The sequence below is a fragment of the Periplaneta americana genome, chromosome 3 (assembly GCF_040183065.1).
Source record: "Periplaneta americana isolate PAMFEO1 chromosome 3, P.americana_PAMFEO1_priV1, whole genome shotgun sequence".
Classification (NCBI taxonomy): domain Eukaryota; kingdom Metazoa; phylum Arthropoda; class Insecta; order Blattodea; family Blattidae; genus Periplaneta; species Periplaneta americana.
In genome coordinates this window covers 53,782,739-53,803,357 of record NC_091119.1, presented here as the reverse complement: position 1 = coordinate 53,803,357, position 20,619 = coordinate 53,782,739, and the positions used below count along the sequence as shown (strand labels likewise).

The following is a 20,619-nucleotide window of genomic DNA, read 5'->3' as shown; positions in this document are numbered from 1 at the left end:
TGTAGAAATTATAAAAGAGCACATATATACGTTATACAATGTAATTTAAAAAGTCATGAAACTACAGTCTGTGGAAAACATTCAATATCTCAAGAATTAAAGAGAGAAAGCAAAATAAGAACAAACAGTAAGGTAAACAAAGTTTTGGGCAGAAAGAACAAAAAGTTTGAAACCATGAAATAAATAAATCAACTGTGAATTAAAATAAATAATCATCCCAAAAACGTTTTTTTAAACAATTCTTAAAACACTGGCAATTTGGTAAAATTCTGTATTCTAAAGGAAGTTGGTTAAAAGTCATTAAAAATGCTGAATTCCTTTTGTTACATAAGTTACTGAGCCATGCTGAGAAAAAAATATATTTTCTTTTTGTCTTGTTAAATAAGTATGTATATCTTTATTAAACTGAAATATATTACTATTTATTAAATTGTTAGTAACTTTGTACATGAAAATAGCAGCACCTAATTTGATACCATAATTAATTCAACTGATAGAACGAAAGAAAATTGATATGAATATTTAACTGGAGTCAAATAATGAAAACCTAATAAATTTCTTAAAGCTCTATTTTGAATAATTAATAAAGGTATCAAAGCAGTTTTCTTATTATGTCCCCAAATAAATGACATATACATTAAATGAGAATGGATGAAAGCATAATATACTGTACATTCAAAAGACAAGGTAATATTATTAATACTCTTCATCTTAAAAATTGGAGTACCTGGCTTTCTGAGACACATAGTATAATATGCAAACATACAGCATATTTGTACTACTTTTAGAAATAATTAAATTGTAAAAGTCTCCAAACACTTTACAGAGCAAGTTAATTCTTCAGAAAGATACATACTGACAGCTAATTGGGACACACCAGTACTTTCGCTTCTTCTATCCTTACTTACCTGTTAGCACCATGGAGAGTTCACACGAGTAGTTAGAGTTGTACAGCCAACCTCCATAATTCAGATCCCAGGCATGGAACCTACCAGGGAAGCCTACTATTCTGTCCCTCTGCTCCCGCCACACTCTAACAAAAATAATTACCATACATAACATTCAGATGTTCCTTAATAAGTTTTCTGAAAAGTTCTTCTTCTTCTACTATTATAAAATTACACTACATTAATAGTTTATTGGTATCACTTGTAAAGTTCAGGCCTGTCTTCGGACAGTTGACTAAACAAACAATAGCTTGAACTGAGGAAGAGATCAGTGAAGTGCTTTGTGTGGAGTGTGGCAATGTACAGGGTACAAACGTGAACATTACGATAAGTAAAGGGAAATGACTGAAAGTATTTTTATATTTGTATGTATATTTATTGTCATCAAAATTATGTACAATTCGTTAATAGTGGAACCCAACCATACCTACATTTTACCGCTAATAACTATTACTACATTCCATATTACATAGAATCATTCTAGTTATTTCTTAACAACAATTTTTTCTCTTTAATTACTGTTTCTTATTTATATACATAGTTATGTTTATACCTTAGTTTTCCCTTCCCATTTTTTCTTTACTATTACAAAAATTTTCCGAGTTCCCTCAATCTTCTTCCATTCACTGTTATACAGGGTAATTCACGAAGATTGTGCAATATTCTATGATGTGATTTCTTACATCATTCTGATGAAAAAAGTTCATATATACATGTTTTGAATAATTTCGGATAAAATCACGTTTCTTTCTTCCATATTATACACACTATTTAAAGCAGGGCTGGGCAGCAAGAGTGGAATCTACTCTCTCACGGGGAACCATATGATTTCTCTTCATCCCCTTTCTTCCCCGCCGAACACCGCGCAGCGTTGATTCAGTGATGGAAGAATATTAAGTGTTCCCGTTCAGAGTCTAGATCTGCTCCCGATGCCCAGCCCTGATCTAAAGGGTATAATTGATATTTTGTTATTGAAATGTTGTATCAGTGAAGAAGTGTGTTGGGTCCGTGAAGTGTGAAGTGTGTTGTGTAAGTGAAGTGTGTTTCTGTCAGTGAAGCTTTATAGTTTACAGTGGCAGTGCAAAGTATTTGAACAGTGAAATGTTTTTGAAGTGTTAGTGAACTCAGGATAGAATCAGTGAAATGTGTCGTAGTTCCAGTGCAGTGAGTGAGTTGACAGTGAAATGAGTGTAGTGCTGAAAAGACTTGTGCAGATATGAACATATCATACTTGTGGGTTTTAGTTCGAACTTAGGGTTAAGATACAAATTAGATTTACTCTAAATGTTATTTTAAGTGATCGTGCTTCATTTAATTTAGGATGCTCCCTGTTATTGTTATTATTACTATTATTGTTATTATTGTTATTATTATTATTATTATTATTATTAATTATTATTATTAGTATTATTATTAATTTATTATTAATTGTATTTTTTATTAATTGTGTTTATTATTGTCATTATTGAGTGTAATTAGTTACCACTGACACTGGTTATATATTCATTCGGAGTGTGAATAAATATATACACATACACTACATAACACGCATTCTTGTGAACTCTCTCTCTCTCTCTCTCTGAACGTCTGGAGCTGTATGTGTTACAGTACAGCCAATAGCAGCGACACAAAATCTCATGACATTAGGTTCACAGTTAGAGATAATTCAACACTGGAAGTTTGGGAATGCGGCACGAGCAGTTCACACTCAGGTGGCTACGTGCATTGCTGCAGAAGGTGGGATCTTTGAAAACCGACTTTAATACAGATTTTTCAGATGAGTAATAATGTGAATGTCTTTAATGAATTTATAATACACCCAGTACCATTGCTGTAAATAATTTAATGAGGCCAAGGATTCCCCATAGATTACCTGACATTCGCCTTACAGTTGGGGAAAACCTCGGAAAAACCGAACCAGGTAATCAGTCAAACGTGAATTGAACCCATCCCCCAACGTAGCTCCAGATCAGAAGACAAGCGCCTCTGTTGACTGAGCTACGCCAGTGGCTTTTAGAGAGAAATAAAAAAAAACTAAATATATCTGTTTTTAAGATGCTTCAGTGGAATGCTGGCAGACTGACTCAAGCCAAGGGAACGGAACTACATAACAACTTAGTTCTTAATAACATTGATGTTGTTGTTTTCTAATGCCAGGCATTTGACAATAAAGTCATGTGACCTCTTGCACTCCAATATTTTTCAAAGATATTATCATGGCCAGCCACTGAAGCACAGATTTTGAGGTGTTCCGAATCCATTTCTTGGTTTGAGTAGCACAATGGGCAGATAGGGGACTGATATATTCCAATTCTATGCAGGTGTTTGGCCAAACAATCATGGCCTGTTGCCAATCTAAATGCAGCTACAGACGATTTTCGTGGTAAATCGGGAATTAACTGTGGATTTTGATGCAGAGAGTTCCATTTTTTCCCTTGGGATTGTGTTATCAAATTTTGTTTGTTGAAGTCTAAGTATGTAGATTTAATAAATCTTTTCACAGAGTAATACGTAGATTTAGTAACAGGTCTGTAAGTAGCAGTGCTGCCCTTCTTTGCTAAAGCATCCGCATTCTCGTTTCCCAGGATTCCGCAATGGGATGGTATCCATTGGAATACAATTCTTTTATTGAGTGATATTAATCGAGAGAGCATTTTAGTTATTTCTGCCGTTTGAGATGAAGGTGTGTGTTTAGAGACTATTGATAGAATAGCTGCTTTGGAGTCTGACAATATAACTGCATTTTTAAATTTATTGATGTGGCATAGAAGATTCCTGAGACTTTCACTTATTGCAATGATTTCTCCATCAAAACTTGTTGTTCCATACCCAAGAGATCTATAAAGTGAGAAGAGACAGCACATAACACCTGCACCGGCACCTTGTTCTCTGGAGATCAAGGATCCGTCAGCGCATAAATGAAGCCAGTTTTGTGGAGGATATCTAATATTAATAGTCTCTAAAGACTTGTTTTAGTATTTCAGTGTTTACTTCTGATTTTAGTATTTCTTCTGTTAAATTTAGATTATATTCTATATTTAATAGAGTTAAAGGGTTTGGTTTAATTTGTAAGTTCTCTTTTAAATTCGGGATATTGATTTTCTGTTTTAATTCTTGAACAATGGATATAAAACTTTTTTGAGTTTTCAATCTACAGAGAGGACTGTATGAATGCCAATTCTGATAAGTTTTTCATATTGAATCAGTGCTTTTTCTTCTATTGTCATTTTGATGCTGTTAATATTAGTGAAGAATCTCATAGAATCTATTGGAGTTGTTTTGATTCCACCAGTAATGAGTCTGAGAGCTTGGTTTTGAACATATTCTATTTCGTTTATGAAATTAACATTGATGTATTCGTGATTCAAGAAGCAAACTTGATAGAAGACCATTTGAAATATTTAAACTTCAAAGTAAGAAAACTGTGTGTTAACAGCGCATGACAACCTATTAGCTGAGCATTACTAACGTCTCTGGTGGCGAATAACTGTAACTACATGCTCACCATATCTATTAACTTGGGAAAATAAATAAACACATCACAAAATATGTAATATTAAATAAAAAGAAGATGCACATTATTGCATGTCTCACATCTTAAATTTAAATAAAGGATGAATATGAAAAGCACAGAATTTTACTTGAAAACTGACACTAACTTCTACCTACCTACCTACCTACCTACCTACCTACCTACCTACCTACCTACCTACCTACCTACAGTTGTAGTTTTCACTGAAATGTCAATTTTCCTACATAATTTTCCTATTTTCCAAAATCCATCTGTTGTCAGTTTTGAGAACTAATTTTACTGAATCACAGCCGACTTGATTGAATTTCAGAACAAAACACACACTACAATAAACAATAGGCTATTACACGAAGGCCATGACCTGCAGGATTACCGACATATTTAGAGCTCAATTCAATTTGTTATTAGAAACTGATTCTGCAGTGTATAATTTTCTGAGTACAGCTGTGTATTGGATATTCAAATCTACGAAACTTGAGGTGATTTGATGACATTATTACCATTAGAAATTAAATATTATTATAGTTAATATCATGATGCATCTATTTTTATTAATTGTACATAATATTGATGCTATATTGATGACATGTAAGTGAAACGTTTTGAGGTTTTGTAAGTAAATGTAGAGAATATCTTAATTTAGATCTTCATTTCTATAATTTACTGAGTGGCTGGTATATATAACTACAAAACTTAAGTAAGATAATAATATTATTAAAAATCAAATATTTTTATATTTATTAACCCAGTGGGGTTGGGTCTTTTTCATATATTTAATGGCGGTGTAGTGTAGATATTGGTATGTGTCATTGTCTTCAGTATTGGCTCGAGAGAGCGCAAAAATTACAGTTCCTAAGGAAAGATCAAAAGGTATTACTTACTGATAAAATAAGAGGCCTAGGAAATTTTGTAGTCTCCAGATCATTTCAGCAAGATCTCTTAGTAGAATAAAATGATTTTACGCTCTACATTTCAAATATATATATTGATGTACCGAAGTACATATGATATTTCCATGCAGATATTCTGCGTCATCACATGATGAAAGAGTGATGGAACGGAGAAAAATTCTCTCCGGCGCCGGGATTTGAACCCGCGTTTTCAGCTCTACGTGCTGATGCTTTATCCACTAAGCCACGCCGGATACAATCCCGACGCCGTTTAGACATCTATGACGTAGTGCAGAGGGCGGCCACCAGAGGGAAACCAAGAGATGGAGCTTAATCTGAGACGATTCTAAACGGCGTCAGGATTGTATCCGGCGTGGCTTAGTGGATAAAGCATCAGCACGTAGAGCTGAAAACCCGGGTTCAAATCCCGGCGCCGGAGAGAATTTTTCTCCGTTCCATCACTCTTTCATCATGTGATGACGCAGAATATCTGCATGGAAATATCATATGTACTTCGGTACATCAATATATATATATATATATATGATATGCGTAATAAATCACTTTGTGATTTAACGGCGCCCATACCGTCGGATCCTGGCCAATCAGTCACTCATCTGAGTGCACCTCAACACATGTATGGACTTCGGTCCTGCGTTCATAGACATCTATGACGTAGTGCAGAGGGCGGCCACCAGAGGGAAACCAAGAGATGGAGCTTAATCTGAGACGATTCTAAACGACGTCGGGATTGTATCTGGCGTGGCTTAGTGGATAAAGCATCAGCACGTAGAGCTGGAAACCCGGGTTCAAATCCCGGCGCCGGAGAGAATTTTTCTCCGTTCCATCACTCTTTCTACATTTCAAGTTCTACATGCAGCAGCTATACGAAAATGCTATTGTTCGAAAGCTTAGCAAACCTGATATTTTTTTAACTTTTGCCTACAATCCACAATGACCTGAAATAACTACTGCTATCGTCCTGACATTGATACTTGCGTTTTCGCGTTGAAACTCAAAAACTGAAGTTGGATAGGTTCAAGAAAAAGTATTTGGCCTAAAAAAAATCCATTCAGAGGGAGTATGTTTCATTATTATGGAAGCAAATAACTATTAAAAAGACAAGTATTCTTCATTGAAAATAAATCTGAAAAATGTTTATTTGAACGTCTAACGAACTTAGTTTTCAGCAGAATTTGCTGCACAAGCCACTAGTTTAATATAAAGTTAACACACTATATGTAATCCTTGAATTTTTGTTGTATCCTTGAAAATGACGTGACTTCAATTTTATCTATATGCGTTTTATAACTGATACCATTTTATTTTATGTTAAAATATAGATGATTGTACAAGAAAATGGAGTCCATATTGTGCTAATTTCTATTTTATATCCTTATATAAATTACAATACTCATGAAGGATAAAGTACTGACCTGAAGCCAAATACAATTTCATGATGCCTTAAGTGTGTGTCATCATCTACAGACAGCACAGCTTCAGTTTCTATGGCATCATATGGAAGAAAGCGATTGTTCAAGCTGTTTCGAGTTGCTTTGATCACCTGAAAAAAGGAATGATTCAACTTATGCTCAACACAGATGTCAGTTCTTTATCAATTTTATCCTGTACTTACTCGAAAGTTACAATTTCTATTTAAAAAATCTCAGAGAATGCATAAGGTAACATCAGTATTGTAACATCTAATTAGTTTTTTTATCAAGGTACAATATTTCATTAGTGCATCAAATGCATGAATGCATTCATCAGCTGTGCTCATACGTGAGGACCTTATTTTCTATATGACGAAATATTCAATAATTTTAATTTTTATCTAAACCAATTGTTTACACAAAAATGAGATAGGTATAACATGAATTGCACATATTTCATATTGCATCTATTATTGCCACTTAAATACACCGCATCCTGCTTAGAGGGATCGAGAAATAAGTGCTAATTTAAAGTATAAATAATGATTTTATAACATAACTTTTTGTACAGTTTGATGTAAAAACTCTCAGAGTTTCGGAGAATGGTCAATGCAACTCGATGTGTGCGCCTCGAGCTACCCTGAAGACATCCAAAAGGTACTCAACCTTCTGCCAACTGTTCCATAACATTTACGGAGTGATTGGCGCAGCTGCATTTATAATGTGTTGTCTCAGTTTTTCCAAAGTGTCAACTGTACCATGTTGGTACACATTTGTCATAAAGCCCCAGAAAGAGGTGAATGGGCGTCAAGTCAGGTGACCTAGGTGGCCAGGCAAGGGTTCTCCTTGTTGCTGAAAAACCAATCCTAGGGGAGTTGATCAACAACAAAAGTTCTGCACATGTTCAGATACACATTCCCTTTGATTGTCGCCTCAATGAAGGAAAATGGTCCAATGATGGAATGTTCTATTGAATGATGCCAGCCTTGTTTTCACGATAAACGTTATTGCGCATGCGCATGAACATGCAACTGTTTTTAAACCACTGGTGCATAAACTTGGACAGTTTCTGCATCTTGTCAGATGTAAAATGTTAAATGTTATGTTTTATTTAACGACGCTCGCAACTGCAGAGGTTATATCAGCGTCGCTGGATGTGCTGGAATTTTGTCCCGCAGGAGGTTTTTTACATGCCAGTAAATCTACTGACATGAGCCTGTCGCATTTAAGCACACTTAAATACCATCGACCTGGCCCGGGATCGAACCCGCAACCTTGGGCATAGAAGGCCAGCGCTATACCATCTCGCCAACCAGGTCGACTGTCAGATGTAAATCAAAACAATATCTTCATCTGATTTTAAATGGTGAGCATTTATTTCTCGATTCCTTTAAGTGGGACAGTGTATTTATAAGTAGGCAGGGATACAGATGAAATATATTATTTTTAGAGACACTGTAGAATACAATATAAACTCGTTGTGCTTACACAGTAGTCAAGATAACATATTTTAACTTTGCAATTTTCGATGTTTTATTACCTATTACCTATTGGTTATATATTTCAAGAAATGTTCTGACTTTGTTACATTTATTGTTGTTTTCACTTTTTAAAGTGTATTTTTCTTCACAAAATCAATTTGAGATCTTAAAGCAGAAGTCACAGATAACACACACATGGCCTAAATGCGACAAATGTTTCAATTGTGCCATCCATTAATTTCTTGCAGTTGCATCACTTAACCCTTGAACCCATGCTACATCTGCGATATTCTGGGACTTTCCTAACTGAATAAGTTAGTCAGCAGAGGTCTGCAATAGCCAGACCAATAGAACACATATAGTCTCTCTCACAAGCTGTAAGTAAGAGGTGTTTTCAAAATGCCCAAGGTAAAGTAACATAAACAGAGCTTTTGTGACAGAGTTCGGTGATGATTACTTTCCACTGATAGAGGTACAGTGAAACCTGTTCCAATCGGAACCTGAATAATCCGGAATCCTGTCCATTTCGGAACAATTTATTGGTCCCGGCGAAATTTGTATGTATATATGTAATTTTTCCTGAATAAAACAGAAACTGTCCAACGCGGAAACGGAAACTGTCTGCTACTGTTCAAAACGGAAACAATATTTTGGACACACTATATTTTGTAACTATATTTTGAAACAACGTGTAATTTCAAGGAATATACGAAATATGTATGTAGGTCACTAAGATAAAAACAAGTTTTCTTTGCAAAATTCTATAGGGTACGAGGGTGTGTTGGCCTATTGGTCATAAATTTTATTACCATGTTGACTAGCAGACGAGTCCCTTCAAAGATTTTCAATGCTTCACACCCGTATACTGTCGTAGCTAGACAGAGCGCAAGTTTAGTGATTTCCAGGTAAAAAAAAAAGTTGCATAAAATGTGGCATTAACATTAAGTGATGAAGTAAAAATTATCGAGATAAAGGAAAATTAGAAACAAAGTCTATGTGAAATAATATAGAAGTACAGTTGTCGAAAACTCAGGTGTGACACTTTAAAAAATGAAGATCATAATGAGTGAGTGGCGTGCGGCCAATATTGGTGACATAAAAGGAACCAGAAAACAACGGTTTATGTGGAAATAAATGAACTGTTGTGGGAGTGGGTTCTTCATGATCTTTCAAAGAACAAGTCATTTTCTGGATCTATTCTGCAAAGCAAGCTATTGAACTGGGAAAGAAATTAAATAAACCAGAATTCAAGCCTTCTAATAGATGGCTCCTAGTCCAATTAATTAATAATGTGCAGTGATATGCAGTACAGTATTAGAGTATAGTGTTAGATATAAATAGAATCAGATTAGTAAACTTTAATAATGTTCAATGACTAATGAGTGAGTTACGATAATATTTATACAGAAAATGAGATTTTAATCAAGAAGATTCACCAATGGAATAAGTGACAGAAAGCTGATTTAATGTGATGAGTGTGAAATGGAATATTTTGTACTTCTTGGAGTTTGCGGCATTCAATTTTGTTTTTTTTTTTTTTTTATGTATATGAATGACAAAATATTCCATTTTAATGTCACACCTGAATAATACGGAAACCTGTCCACAACGGAAAAAAAATTAGGACCATGTCACTTCTGTCTTGAACAGTTTTCACTGTATTTTATTTTGTAAATTATGCGAAATTAATGTCAGTGCGAAACTTAACTACAAAATCTTTAATTTGCGACATAAAGCATAAAACATTTTAGATCAGGTATAACAGCATTGCACAGAACGACATTCAAATGTTTTTTAGAAGATGCTTTTTTTGTTAGAGGAAAATAACATTTTGTCAAGAGGGAGAGGTGTTATTAAGCATTCAATATTTGCTGGAAATGGAAAAACGACGTAATGTACGTTAAGTTGTTATTCCAAGGGACACCTCAATTATATGAAACGACTTGATTCTAAGTAATTGATTAACTAGCGGACTTACTCGTCTTAATTATGTAAGTCTGTGCAGCACAGACTTACATAATTAACATGAGTAAGTCCGCTAGACTTACTCATGTTAATTATGTAAGTCTGTGCTGCACAGACTTACATAATTAAGACGAGTAAGTCCGCTAGTTAATCAATTACTTATATTCAAGTGTTAAAAGTAGTGTACGCAAGATTCAAAATGGATTATCAAGACTTGATTCTATTCCACATTGACTAAATCAGGTCAAAATCTCAGTTCACAACCTGATGTATGCAAATGCATGATTGAGATGATATGTAATATGTAACACTCACGTGCACAGGAACACCAATGTCAGGCCACCGTAAGTCTTCAAGTGGAGGTTTAGGTGAGTTCCATACAACCACTACTTTATTGAGGTATGGCAGCCCATAAAGCCTACTCAGAGAGTTTATCAGAACCTAAACAATGGATAAATAATGGTAAAGAATAAACAATAATTGAAGGAATATTTTAATTATATAAAATGTCTTATGGTTATAATTTAAGAAAATTGTTGTAAAAATAAAGCATAATTGAAGGATTCATATTTCAATAAAATAAAATACGTTATTACAATTATTATTTAATGAAATCACTACAAAAATAGAGTATAATCGACAGAACAATATTCAAATACATAATAAAATGCATTATAATCATAATTTAAGAAAACCACTGTAAAATAAGTTTGTATAATTAAAGGAAACGTACTTAAATAAAGTATGCTATTATTATAATTTAAGGAAATCATTGTAAAACAATTTTTATTCTTTATAACTGAAGGAATCCGAGTATCTTAATCCTAATATGCTTCTTATAAAGAAATCAAGACACCTCAGGTAAAATGAATACATTCAGTCAAATTTATAAGACGAAATATAAAGGGATCTTGAAAATACAATTAGTGAAACAAAACTAAAATTCTGCAAAAAAAAAGGTCAACAATTTAAAATAGAGATGCGATTTTTAAAAAACACTAAATCATGCATAGTTTTAAATACTGTAGGAAAAGAAATGAAGATATTCATGGAAACTGAAAGTTTTAAAATTAACAAAATAATGCAATATACAAATAAATGAAAAGAAAACACAGAAAAAAATGGTAGATGACTACATTCCGAAATTAATAATTCACAGTGAAACTTTTAAGCAACAACAAATACATAGACAGGTTCTGTACTGGCAACAATCATATGGTTTAATACCTGGAAAGACATCTGCAACATTGGATTTATAGCATGGTCAAAGAGTCTTTCCAACATTGCAAATGTTTATTACAAAGAAACTATTAAAGTTATAGCTGTGCAGCTAGTGGCAAAAGAAAGACGAACTCATAAAGTTTTATTACAATGTCAATACACTTCCACATGTGTATCCCTAGTCACCCACAGAATATCTAAGCTATATTCAATTTTGCATCGTGATTTGTGCAACATTTCTTGGGTGATACTAGCAACAGTGTCAGCTATTCTTCTTCTCAATGTGTCCAGACTAGGTACACGTGTTGCATACACCCTCTCATTGAGATAACCCCACATTAGCAGAGACCAGAAGTTTAGGCATTATGAATCATTAAATAGCCAGGCAAAGAGGCATCATAAATAGCTAAAATCGGCAGGCAAAAAGGCATTGTGGCTCATTCCATAGTAACACACGTTACATTTTTTAAGTACCTAACTATGATCTTCACAGGATATTTAATTAAATACTTAGTAATTCATGAAAAAGACATTACTGTCTTTTAACATAAGTATTCCTAAATATAAAGAAAAATTCTTAATGAAAAGGAATAATTAATAATGCAAAACATATTAAATATTGTATGGTGTGACACACGAACATTTTCTTGCCACTAGATTTATTACCAAAATGGAAAATGTTCATATTATTGTGCCAAATGACATAAATGAATTCAGTTGTTTTCCAAACAATTAAGACACTTGTGTAGTACATGTAACTGCTAAATCACGAACTTTAAAAAAAATTAACAGTGCCATTAAGAAACAAAATATTGCAAATGTGTTGTGACACACGAACATTTCTGTCATGTTGGTTACTAATTGTTTTAAATGCACTATAAATACATCACTTCTTGTGGAAGACTATGCCTACAGTTCTTATTATACAAAACAACACTAGATTACACTAAAATACATTTTTAAATTTAAAATATCCACGGTTGTTTACAACCATATGCAGTGATATTTCCTGTATAACGTCATGTGACGAATATACCAATATGTCAACCATTTGTAGTACTTCCCTTCCTTGGACATCACAAACACTTTAAATTCTTTGCCACCACAAGATTTTGTAACTTCATATGTAGCCTATATTTGACGTCTTTTTTTTTTTTTACTTGGTCATTTAACGACACTGTATCATCCACTAGGTTATTTAGTGTCAATGGGATTGGTGATAGCAAAGTGGTATTTGGCGAGATGAGGCCGAGAATTCGCCATAGATTACCTGACATTCGCCTTATGGTTGGAGAAAACCTCGGAAAAAACCCAACCAAGTAATCAGCCCAACTCAAATTCTTGAAAATACTATCAAAAAATGTTCAAAGTGTATTAATATTTATATCAATAGAAAAACTAATATAGATTTAAAAAGGCCTAACTTTTAGAATTGCTAAATGATACCTAGGGTAAATTAATTAATGTTATTAAATAAAACGATTTTAAATTAATATCATAAATTTAGTACCATTTACCTAATGTGCAAATAATTACACAAATTTATTTATACACAGGCCTAGTATGGTGGCTATCTATTTACGATATAAATGTACTGCATAAGCTTGTTTTTAATATGACATAAATTAACATAAACCAATTTTTTAAGTTTTTAATTCAAGGAATTAAAAAAATAATAAATATTTTATACGAACTTCAGGCATAAATTGTCTTATGCTAATTTTAGGCCTACACGCTATATTTTTACAACAGTTGTTGTTTAGTCTGTCCAAAGACAGGTGTGAACCTCACAAGTGATACCAAGAAGGCACCACTCATGAGGAAACTAGGCCAGGAGATAATGGGATAGCGTGGCCAGTTCCTTTCCCCCTTACAACAGTTATGGAACACATATTTTCAAGAGTGTTTAACTTACAGTTTATGTACTTTGAAAAAAAAAACGCACAGGTGCGTGTGCACGCACACACAATTATCTTAATCAACAATAAGTATTTGAAATTCCACTACTAATTATGTTTAGACGTAAAGACTTCCAATAACAACAAAACTTGTAACTGGATTTTAGGATAAACTTTAGTGACACACGAACATAACATTTTTGTTCGTGTGTCACAGTCATTGTGTTGCGTGTGTCACGTGTTTTTCTTGTAGAATACGTACATAAATCAAAATCCATATAAGAAGTTGATTGTTATGTGATGTTTCTCACTTTTACATTTATGAAACATGAAAAAATTAAATGGTTTTGAAGAAATATAAACAACTGTCCATTTGTGCGTGACACACGAACTCTCAACCTTCCCTTGTAATAATTGCAATCAAGCACGAAATAATCATTGTATTACGGTTTCTATGCATTGTAATTGAGGGGTTGGGTGCAAGAAAGGCACTTCTCTCAAATGCAAGTTTTGAGAAAATTGATGTTGAAAATTCAAACCGTAATAATATGATCTATGCACGCCTTTACATTTTGGGTACTCCTGACCTCTACGATGACAGTATTGAATTACAACTTGGTGATCATATGCATAACAGATCAGAGAACACAATAAAGCGCTTTACTCAAAAAGGTCACATTCTCTAAAATTCCCTTCTTGCACCCATCCTCTCAATTATTAACAGAGGTCCGCACTTCATTATTAATTGCATTTAACATACAGAAGTAATGATTTATTTGCCTTAAATGTGTATTCAAATATGTGATTTCTAGTAGATAATTTCGTGCTCTTAAACCACAGACTTCTTGGCACTTTTTCTCCCACATACATGTTGTTACACAATGAGTGTTATCAGATTCAAAAAATTCGGATCATAACGAAAAAAATGACATATGACAAGCAGAGATTCGTGAGATTTTTATTTTTCGTGAAAATGTCGCATTTTCGTGGAATGACCCTTATATATAGCTAAAATATGCAATAAAAGGCAATTACATAAACCTTGCACTAGACCCACAAACTTGCACTTTCCACAACGGGATTTCGGCAGGAAGAAAAGCTTTACATACACAAGTCGAATGCAAATTGAGATTTTCGACTCGATGTTGCAATTACTGTTAGAAGCAAAGAAATCTTCTTCCCAGTAGCCTTGGAAAGTGCATTTTTGTGTTTGGTTGTACTGATATGTTGCGATATGAAATATTTAACTAGCTACAACAACGTCACAATGAAAACTCAAAGAAAAATAACCGTTAAAAATAACGTTAGACCCGCGCTCATTGTTGCCTTGTCAAATAAACACAAGCGATAATTAAAATGCTTACTGTTATACATTTTTGCATGGCAGCACTCATTGTTGCAAAGAGAATATAAACTGACTGAAAGACAATAAATACATTTGGTGAAGTCACTTTCATTGTAGCGGTTATAGAAATAAAATGAAATATACCTGTAGGCAATTTTTAATAATAAATTAATAAATAATCAAATAAAGGCAAAAAAAAGCATTTATTTTGTAAATTAGGCATTTATATTAAAAAAGGCAGAAAAGGGCAACATAAAACTGCGACGTTTCAATCATATAGGCATAATTTGTACAGATTTACTTTCAAAATGAAGATAGATTTAACACATTTAAAAAGGCATTCTGCCAAAGTTCCGGTCTCTGGTCATTAGTCACTTTTTTTGCCAAATGTACAATAACAGCTAACAGGATTTGATACACCACTATGCAGCATCTCAACTTAATGACTTGCAACCCATGGTGATTTTCCAACAAGTCAGTGCACCACCACATTGGGGATTACTCATTCAAGAGTTCCTGAATGAGACAACTCCTGACAGGTGGCCTGGGCGATCGCCGAACATAAGCCCCTTGACTTTTTCCTGTGAGGTTATGTCAAGGATAAAGTGTATGCAATGCGTGTATCTGGTCTGGTAAATCGAGGACAGCTAATGCTGTTGCTAGTGCCACCCAAGAAATGCCGCACAAAACATGGCGTGAAATTAAATATTGCTTAGCCATTCTGCAGACGAAAAGGGGTGCACATGTGAAAGTAACAAAACTTTACTTGTTTGTCTTTCTTTTGCCACAAATCATAGAACTGTAACAGTAGCAGTTTCTTTGTGGTAGTGTGGCAGTTTCTTACAAAATTTAGTACTGGATTCTTCAAGGTAGTAAAAGGCATGTGGAGCACGATGCGAGCCACATCACCTCCTTCTAGTGCTGACAACCACGAAGAATAGGAGTTCTACTACCCTGGCACCTGTATACTCAATGGCACACACATGATCATTTGTAATGCAGTTGGAAATGCGAGAAAAAAAGGCTTGAACTGAACAATGTCTACTGTTACATCTACCAGACAAATCTAATAAGACAGTATTTTCAAAGCTAACCTGTTCTCTTTCATATGTAAGCATAACAATGGTAAACTGTTCTCTGGGATTATTTCCTCCAAGGCTCTCTGAAAACTCCTTTCCTGCACCACCAGATCCTCTTCCTATGGGACGGAATCCCACTCCAGAACCTGAAAACATAAAATTAAAATGTTATACAAGTTTCAGGAAGCTGCTGGACATTCACATAAGAAAAATACAAAAACCTTTTTCAACACACTAATCATAACTGAAATGTAACAGTTTTTCTGTTTACAGTATACTGAAAAAATTGGTAACACTAACATTGACACTTGTGCTCAAAACCCGGTTACTATTAATGTCTCACTTGTATCACTTTTACAGAAGAAAATTAACTTACTGCCTTTTTGAGCAGTCAAGTGCACGAGATGACTGGCACAGCCTTGCACATGAAGGTTTGAATTTTTTTCTTTTACAAATAAACGAACTCACACCTTTGGAAACATCAGCCATGGTGCTCGCATTGTCACATGTCCCATTGGATTTTCCTCTTACTCAGTTCACCATCTAAATATTGTATAAAAAAAAAAAAAAAAAAAAAAAAGAAAACCTTCTCCTGTATTGTCAAGTGACTTCTGAACAGTCAGGATTATGATTCATATCTGACCAGTTTCCACATCACAATATGACACAACTATTACTGTTGTTCCATTTTCACTAAGGTCCAGTGGTCTTCAATCTCCTCAATCTTCCTTTAGGCTCAAAATTCATCATTCAGATTGTTCTTCTCAAAATTGTGAATGTCCCATATTAATCGAATCCTCAGAAGTTAAGTATTTAGGCATTACAATCGACCAACACTTACGATGGAACAAACATATTACATATTTATGCAATAGATTACGTAAAACAATTTATATTTTCGTTATACTTCGGTCATATTTACCAATTAATATTTTATGTCTCATTTATTTAGCTTTATTTCAATCCATTCTCCAGTATGGAATTTTAGGGTGGGGAAATGCTTGTAATTCTAATCTCACTCCACTACTACTTATTCAGAAAAGAATTATTAAAATATGCCTTAATAAACCAATTGATTACTCATCTGAGCTTTTGTTTACTGATTTTAATGTTTTGAAAATTAAACAGATTTATTATATTATATACATAAAAACCGTCATAAATTCAAATTGTATCATCATAAATATGGAACTAAAAGATCCGATTTTATACGACTAGAGGAACCAAAGTGTTTAACAAGCACAGCTCTGAGCCATGGTACCTACTTTGGTCCAAGGTTATACAATAAAATAATTGATAAATACTCAAATTTGGAAAATTTTAGTATCAGAAATTTAAAAAATAGCGTTAGAAATTTAATTTTTAAAGAATATATATTGATTTAATATGTATATGTATTTGTATGACTTAAATTGTTAAAATTGAAATTGTATTTTTAAATTTAATTTATTCCTGTAATTTTTTTTTTCTTGACCCAGTTTGTGTCAAAAAATTATCTTTGTGTTTATCTTTATGTTTAGATATCTCCCTGAGCACGAGTTTTTTACTCCTTCAGGGAAGAACTAAGATTGTATTTTTGTCAATGTTACTTTATTAACAACAATAAACAATATTTATTATGTACAGGTATAGCTTTGAATCACCAATATCATTGCTCTCATTTGTTGCGGGCAGAAAGGGTTGAGATTTCATTGTTTCAGTAATTTCTTTATAGTTTTAGGAATACTCCGAATTACTGTTCCAATGGCACAACCATATTTAGAGGCTATTTTCGAATATGGAAACATTTTCTTCAATAAAAGTCCAGTATGGTCACTGCAGGCCAGAAGGAATTTGTGCTAGACAAGAAAAGCTGTAAATAATAACTCTGTTTTTTTTTTCTAGTTGGTTATTTAATGACGCTGAGGTTATTTAGTGTCGATGAGATTGGTGATAGCGAGATGGTATTTGGCAAGATGAGGCCGAGGATTTGCCATAGATTACCTGGCATTCACCTTACGGTTGGAGAAAACCTCGGAAAAAACCCAACCAGGTAATCAGCCCAAGCGGGGATCTAACCCATGCCCGAGCACAACTTCAGATCGGCAGGCAAGCACCTTAATCGACTGAGCCATCATTCCAGTGGCTAACTCTGTTTGTTATAACATTTTTGTCTTCAGAATTGAAGGGGTTAGTGGAATAAGGGGGTATCCCACATTTTGCTAAAAAATGAACTAAGTCCATATTATGAAAGCTGAGTCCATCTACTGTTAGTTTAATGTGCTATTTAAGTAAGGTATAGTCCCATTTTAAAGTAAATATGAACATATGAAAGGGCTTTGTAAGTTGTATCAAAATTCTGAATGGAATAAGGAGGTATCCCACAGTTCCTTGAAACCTTGGTTCTGATTGGCCAGCTGTTTACCTAACTGACCAATGGGAGAATACTGCTTTGATACAATAAGTTTCCAAGCAACATGGCGGATGTTGACCGTACTAATGTTTTTGTAAGTGACGAAATGGTGAAAATAAGACAAATAATAGCAAAAAGAGGAAAAGAAATCCATAAAATGGAAAGATAACAGCAGACAGAAGGCACGAAACAGTGGACAAGAATATATAACACGCACAGACAAAGTAATGTCTGCTAAAGTGTTCACTAACATACAGGAAAAGAAAAGCCACCAAATACAGGATGTTAAAAAGTATCCAAAATTTTAGGTGATAGTATGCATCAAAATAAGAAAATAATGTCTAATAAACATGGGTCCTACAACACACACTTGTTCATAAGAGGTGCTCAATGTGACGTCCATTCATGGCGATGCATTTCTCTGCCCTACAAAACAGCAGACTACCAGATAATTGTACAGTAGTTGACACCTTTGGCATGGAATAATGATACGTCGCAAGGAATACTGAAAACAAAAGTCCGGTTGCGGATATGAGCAGGGTTCAGCAGAGATGGTGTTGTGAATTTTTGTAATCAGCAAGTGTGTGCTAATGAAAATTCCCATGCAGTTGAAGAAACGAGGCATCAGCACCCATTCTCAATCAACGTATGGGCAGGCATTCTTGGTGAAAGATTAATAGGGTCATATGTGCTACCACAGAGACTTTTCGGACTTTCTTATTAACGTATTGCCTGCCTTGCTGGAGAATGTGTCATGTCAGCAGGACTACAGATGTGGTTCATACACGATGGCGCACCAGCACATTTTCACCACAATGTGCGTGAACACCTGACGTTGATATTTCAAGACCACTGCAATGGTCGGGGAAGCTCCACACCTTGGCCTGCTCGTTCCCCAAACCTAAATCCCCTAGACTTTTGGTTACGGGGACACAGATGTGGTTCATACACGATGACGCACCAGCGCATTTTCACCACAATGTGCGTGAACACCTGACGTTGATATTTCAAGACCACTGCAATGGTCGGGGAAGCCCCACACCTTGGCCTGCTCGTTCCTCAAACCTAAATCCCCTAGACGTTTGGTTACGGGGACACAGATGTGGTTCATACACGATGACGCACCAGCGCATTTTCACCACAATGTGCGTGAACACCTGACGTTGATATTTCAAGACCACTGCAATGGTCGGGGAAGCCCCACACCTTGGCCTGCTCGTTCCCCAAACCTAAATCTCCTAGACTTTTGTTATGGGGACACATAAAGGAATCAGGTCAATTTCAAGAGTGCGTGATTCCTTACGCCAAAGGGCAGAGAAATGCATTGCCATGAGTGGACATTAGATTAGGCACCTCCTATGAAGAAGTGTTCAGAAAGTATGTGTTGTAGGACCGATGTTTATTAGACATTATTTTCTTGTTTTGACGCATACTAGCACCTCCTAAAATAATGGATATTTTTAACACCATGTATAGCAAGCACAGTTATGAAACCAAAGCACCCCGATGGAATGCTCATCAAAGCTGCTTAGCGCCCTGACATACTGTCCATATTAAAGTTCATACCTCCAATTCATCACAACTTTTATTTAAATTTGAAATCAGATAATCGATGTGAAGTAGAAAACAATGATCATAACCCATTACCTCCTGGTCTAGTTGCCTCATAAGTGGTGCCTTGTTGGTATCACTTATGAGGTTCAGACCTGTCTTCGGACAGTTGACTCAACAGACAAACAAATGAATCTTATTTAAGTGTCTTTTGATTAATACCTTTCAAAGTTTGTTTCTTTCTTTGTTGTAAAATATAGTATATCATAAGTGAAATTTTCCTACAATAACAATAATAATCAAGATATTATGCTCTACATTTGCAGAAAGTTAGTTCAATACCTACCTAACACATTACCCAAAAGACTTTGTGATTCTTATTATTTTCCTTAAGTTACAGAGAATCTAACAAAATGCTAAATATCTCAAAAACATACTTTTGAGGGATACCCCCTTCTTCCACTAAGCCCTTCAATTATTAAAGAAAATTGTTAAATCTTTGTTAGACACCCTCAGATTCACAAATCTGCATGAATTTTACTATTTACGTGTTTCTGGCAGTCACCTCTTCCACCATGTGCTACCGAAAAATCATGAGAGCATGTAGCTCAAAATATGTGGGAAAAAGATTCTTAAGAATACAGTAAACATAGTCACTATTTTGTATCTGTTCTCTGAATTTCTGAACAACTTTCGGTTTTTTTGCAGTTTTGTCATCTCCACTACACCCTACATCACCACAACATTTGTTTTCCTGCACCAGAAATCATTTCATACAGTTTTATTTAACACACAGTCTCCCCGTCTAACTCTCCTTCCTCTTCCTCTTCCTCTTCTTCTCCTCCTCCTCCTCCTTCTTCTTCTTCTATCAATGCTTTGCAATAC

General features: G+C 34.5%; 1 protein-coding gene across 4 annotated transcripts in view; it reads right to left on the bottom strand.

The window, feature by feature from the left end:
* Window positions 1–20,619, bottom strand: part of botv (exostosin like glycosyltransferase 3) — a 54,904-nt gene that overhangs the window by 12,286 nt on the left and 21,999 nt on the right. For all 4 annotated transcript variants that reach the window (XM_069820546.1, XM_069820544.1, XM_069820547.1 and 1 more), the window contains exons 8-11: window positions 15,807–15,937; window positions 10,564–10,689; window positions 6,806–6,933; window positions 909–1,033 (exon numbers count right to left, since the gene is read on the bottom strand). In XM_069820546.1, the coding sequence (XP_069676647.1) occupies window positions 909–1,033; window positions 6,806–6,933; window positions 10,564–10,689; window positions 15,807–15,937 (510 nt within the window). The remainder of the gene's footprint in view (window positions 1–908; window positions 1,034–6,805; window positions 6,934–10,563; window positions 10,690–15,806; window positions 15,938–20,619) is intronic.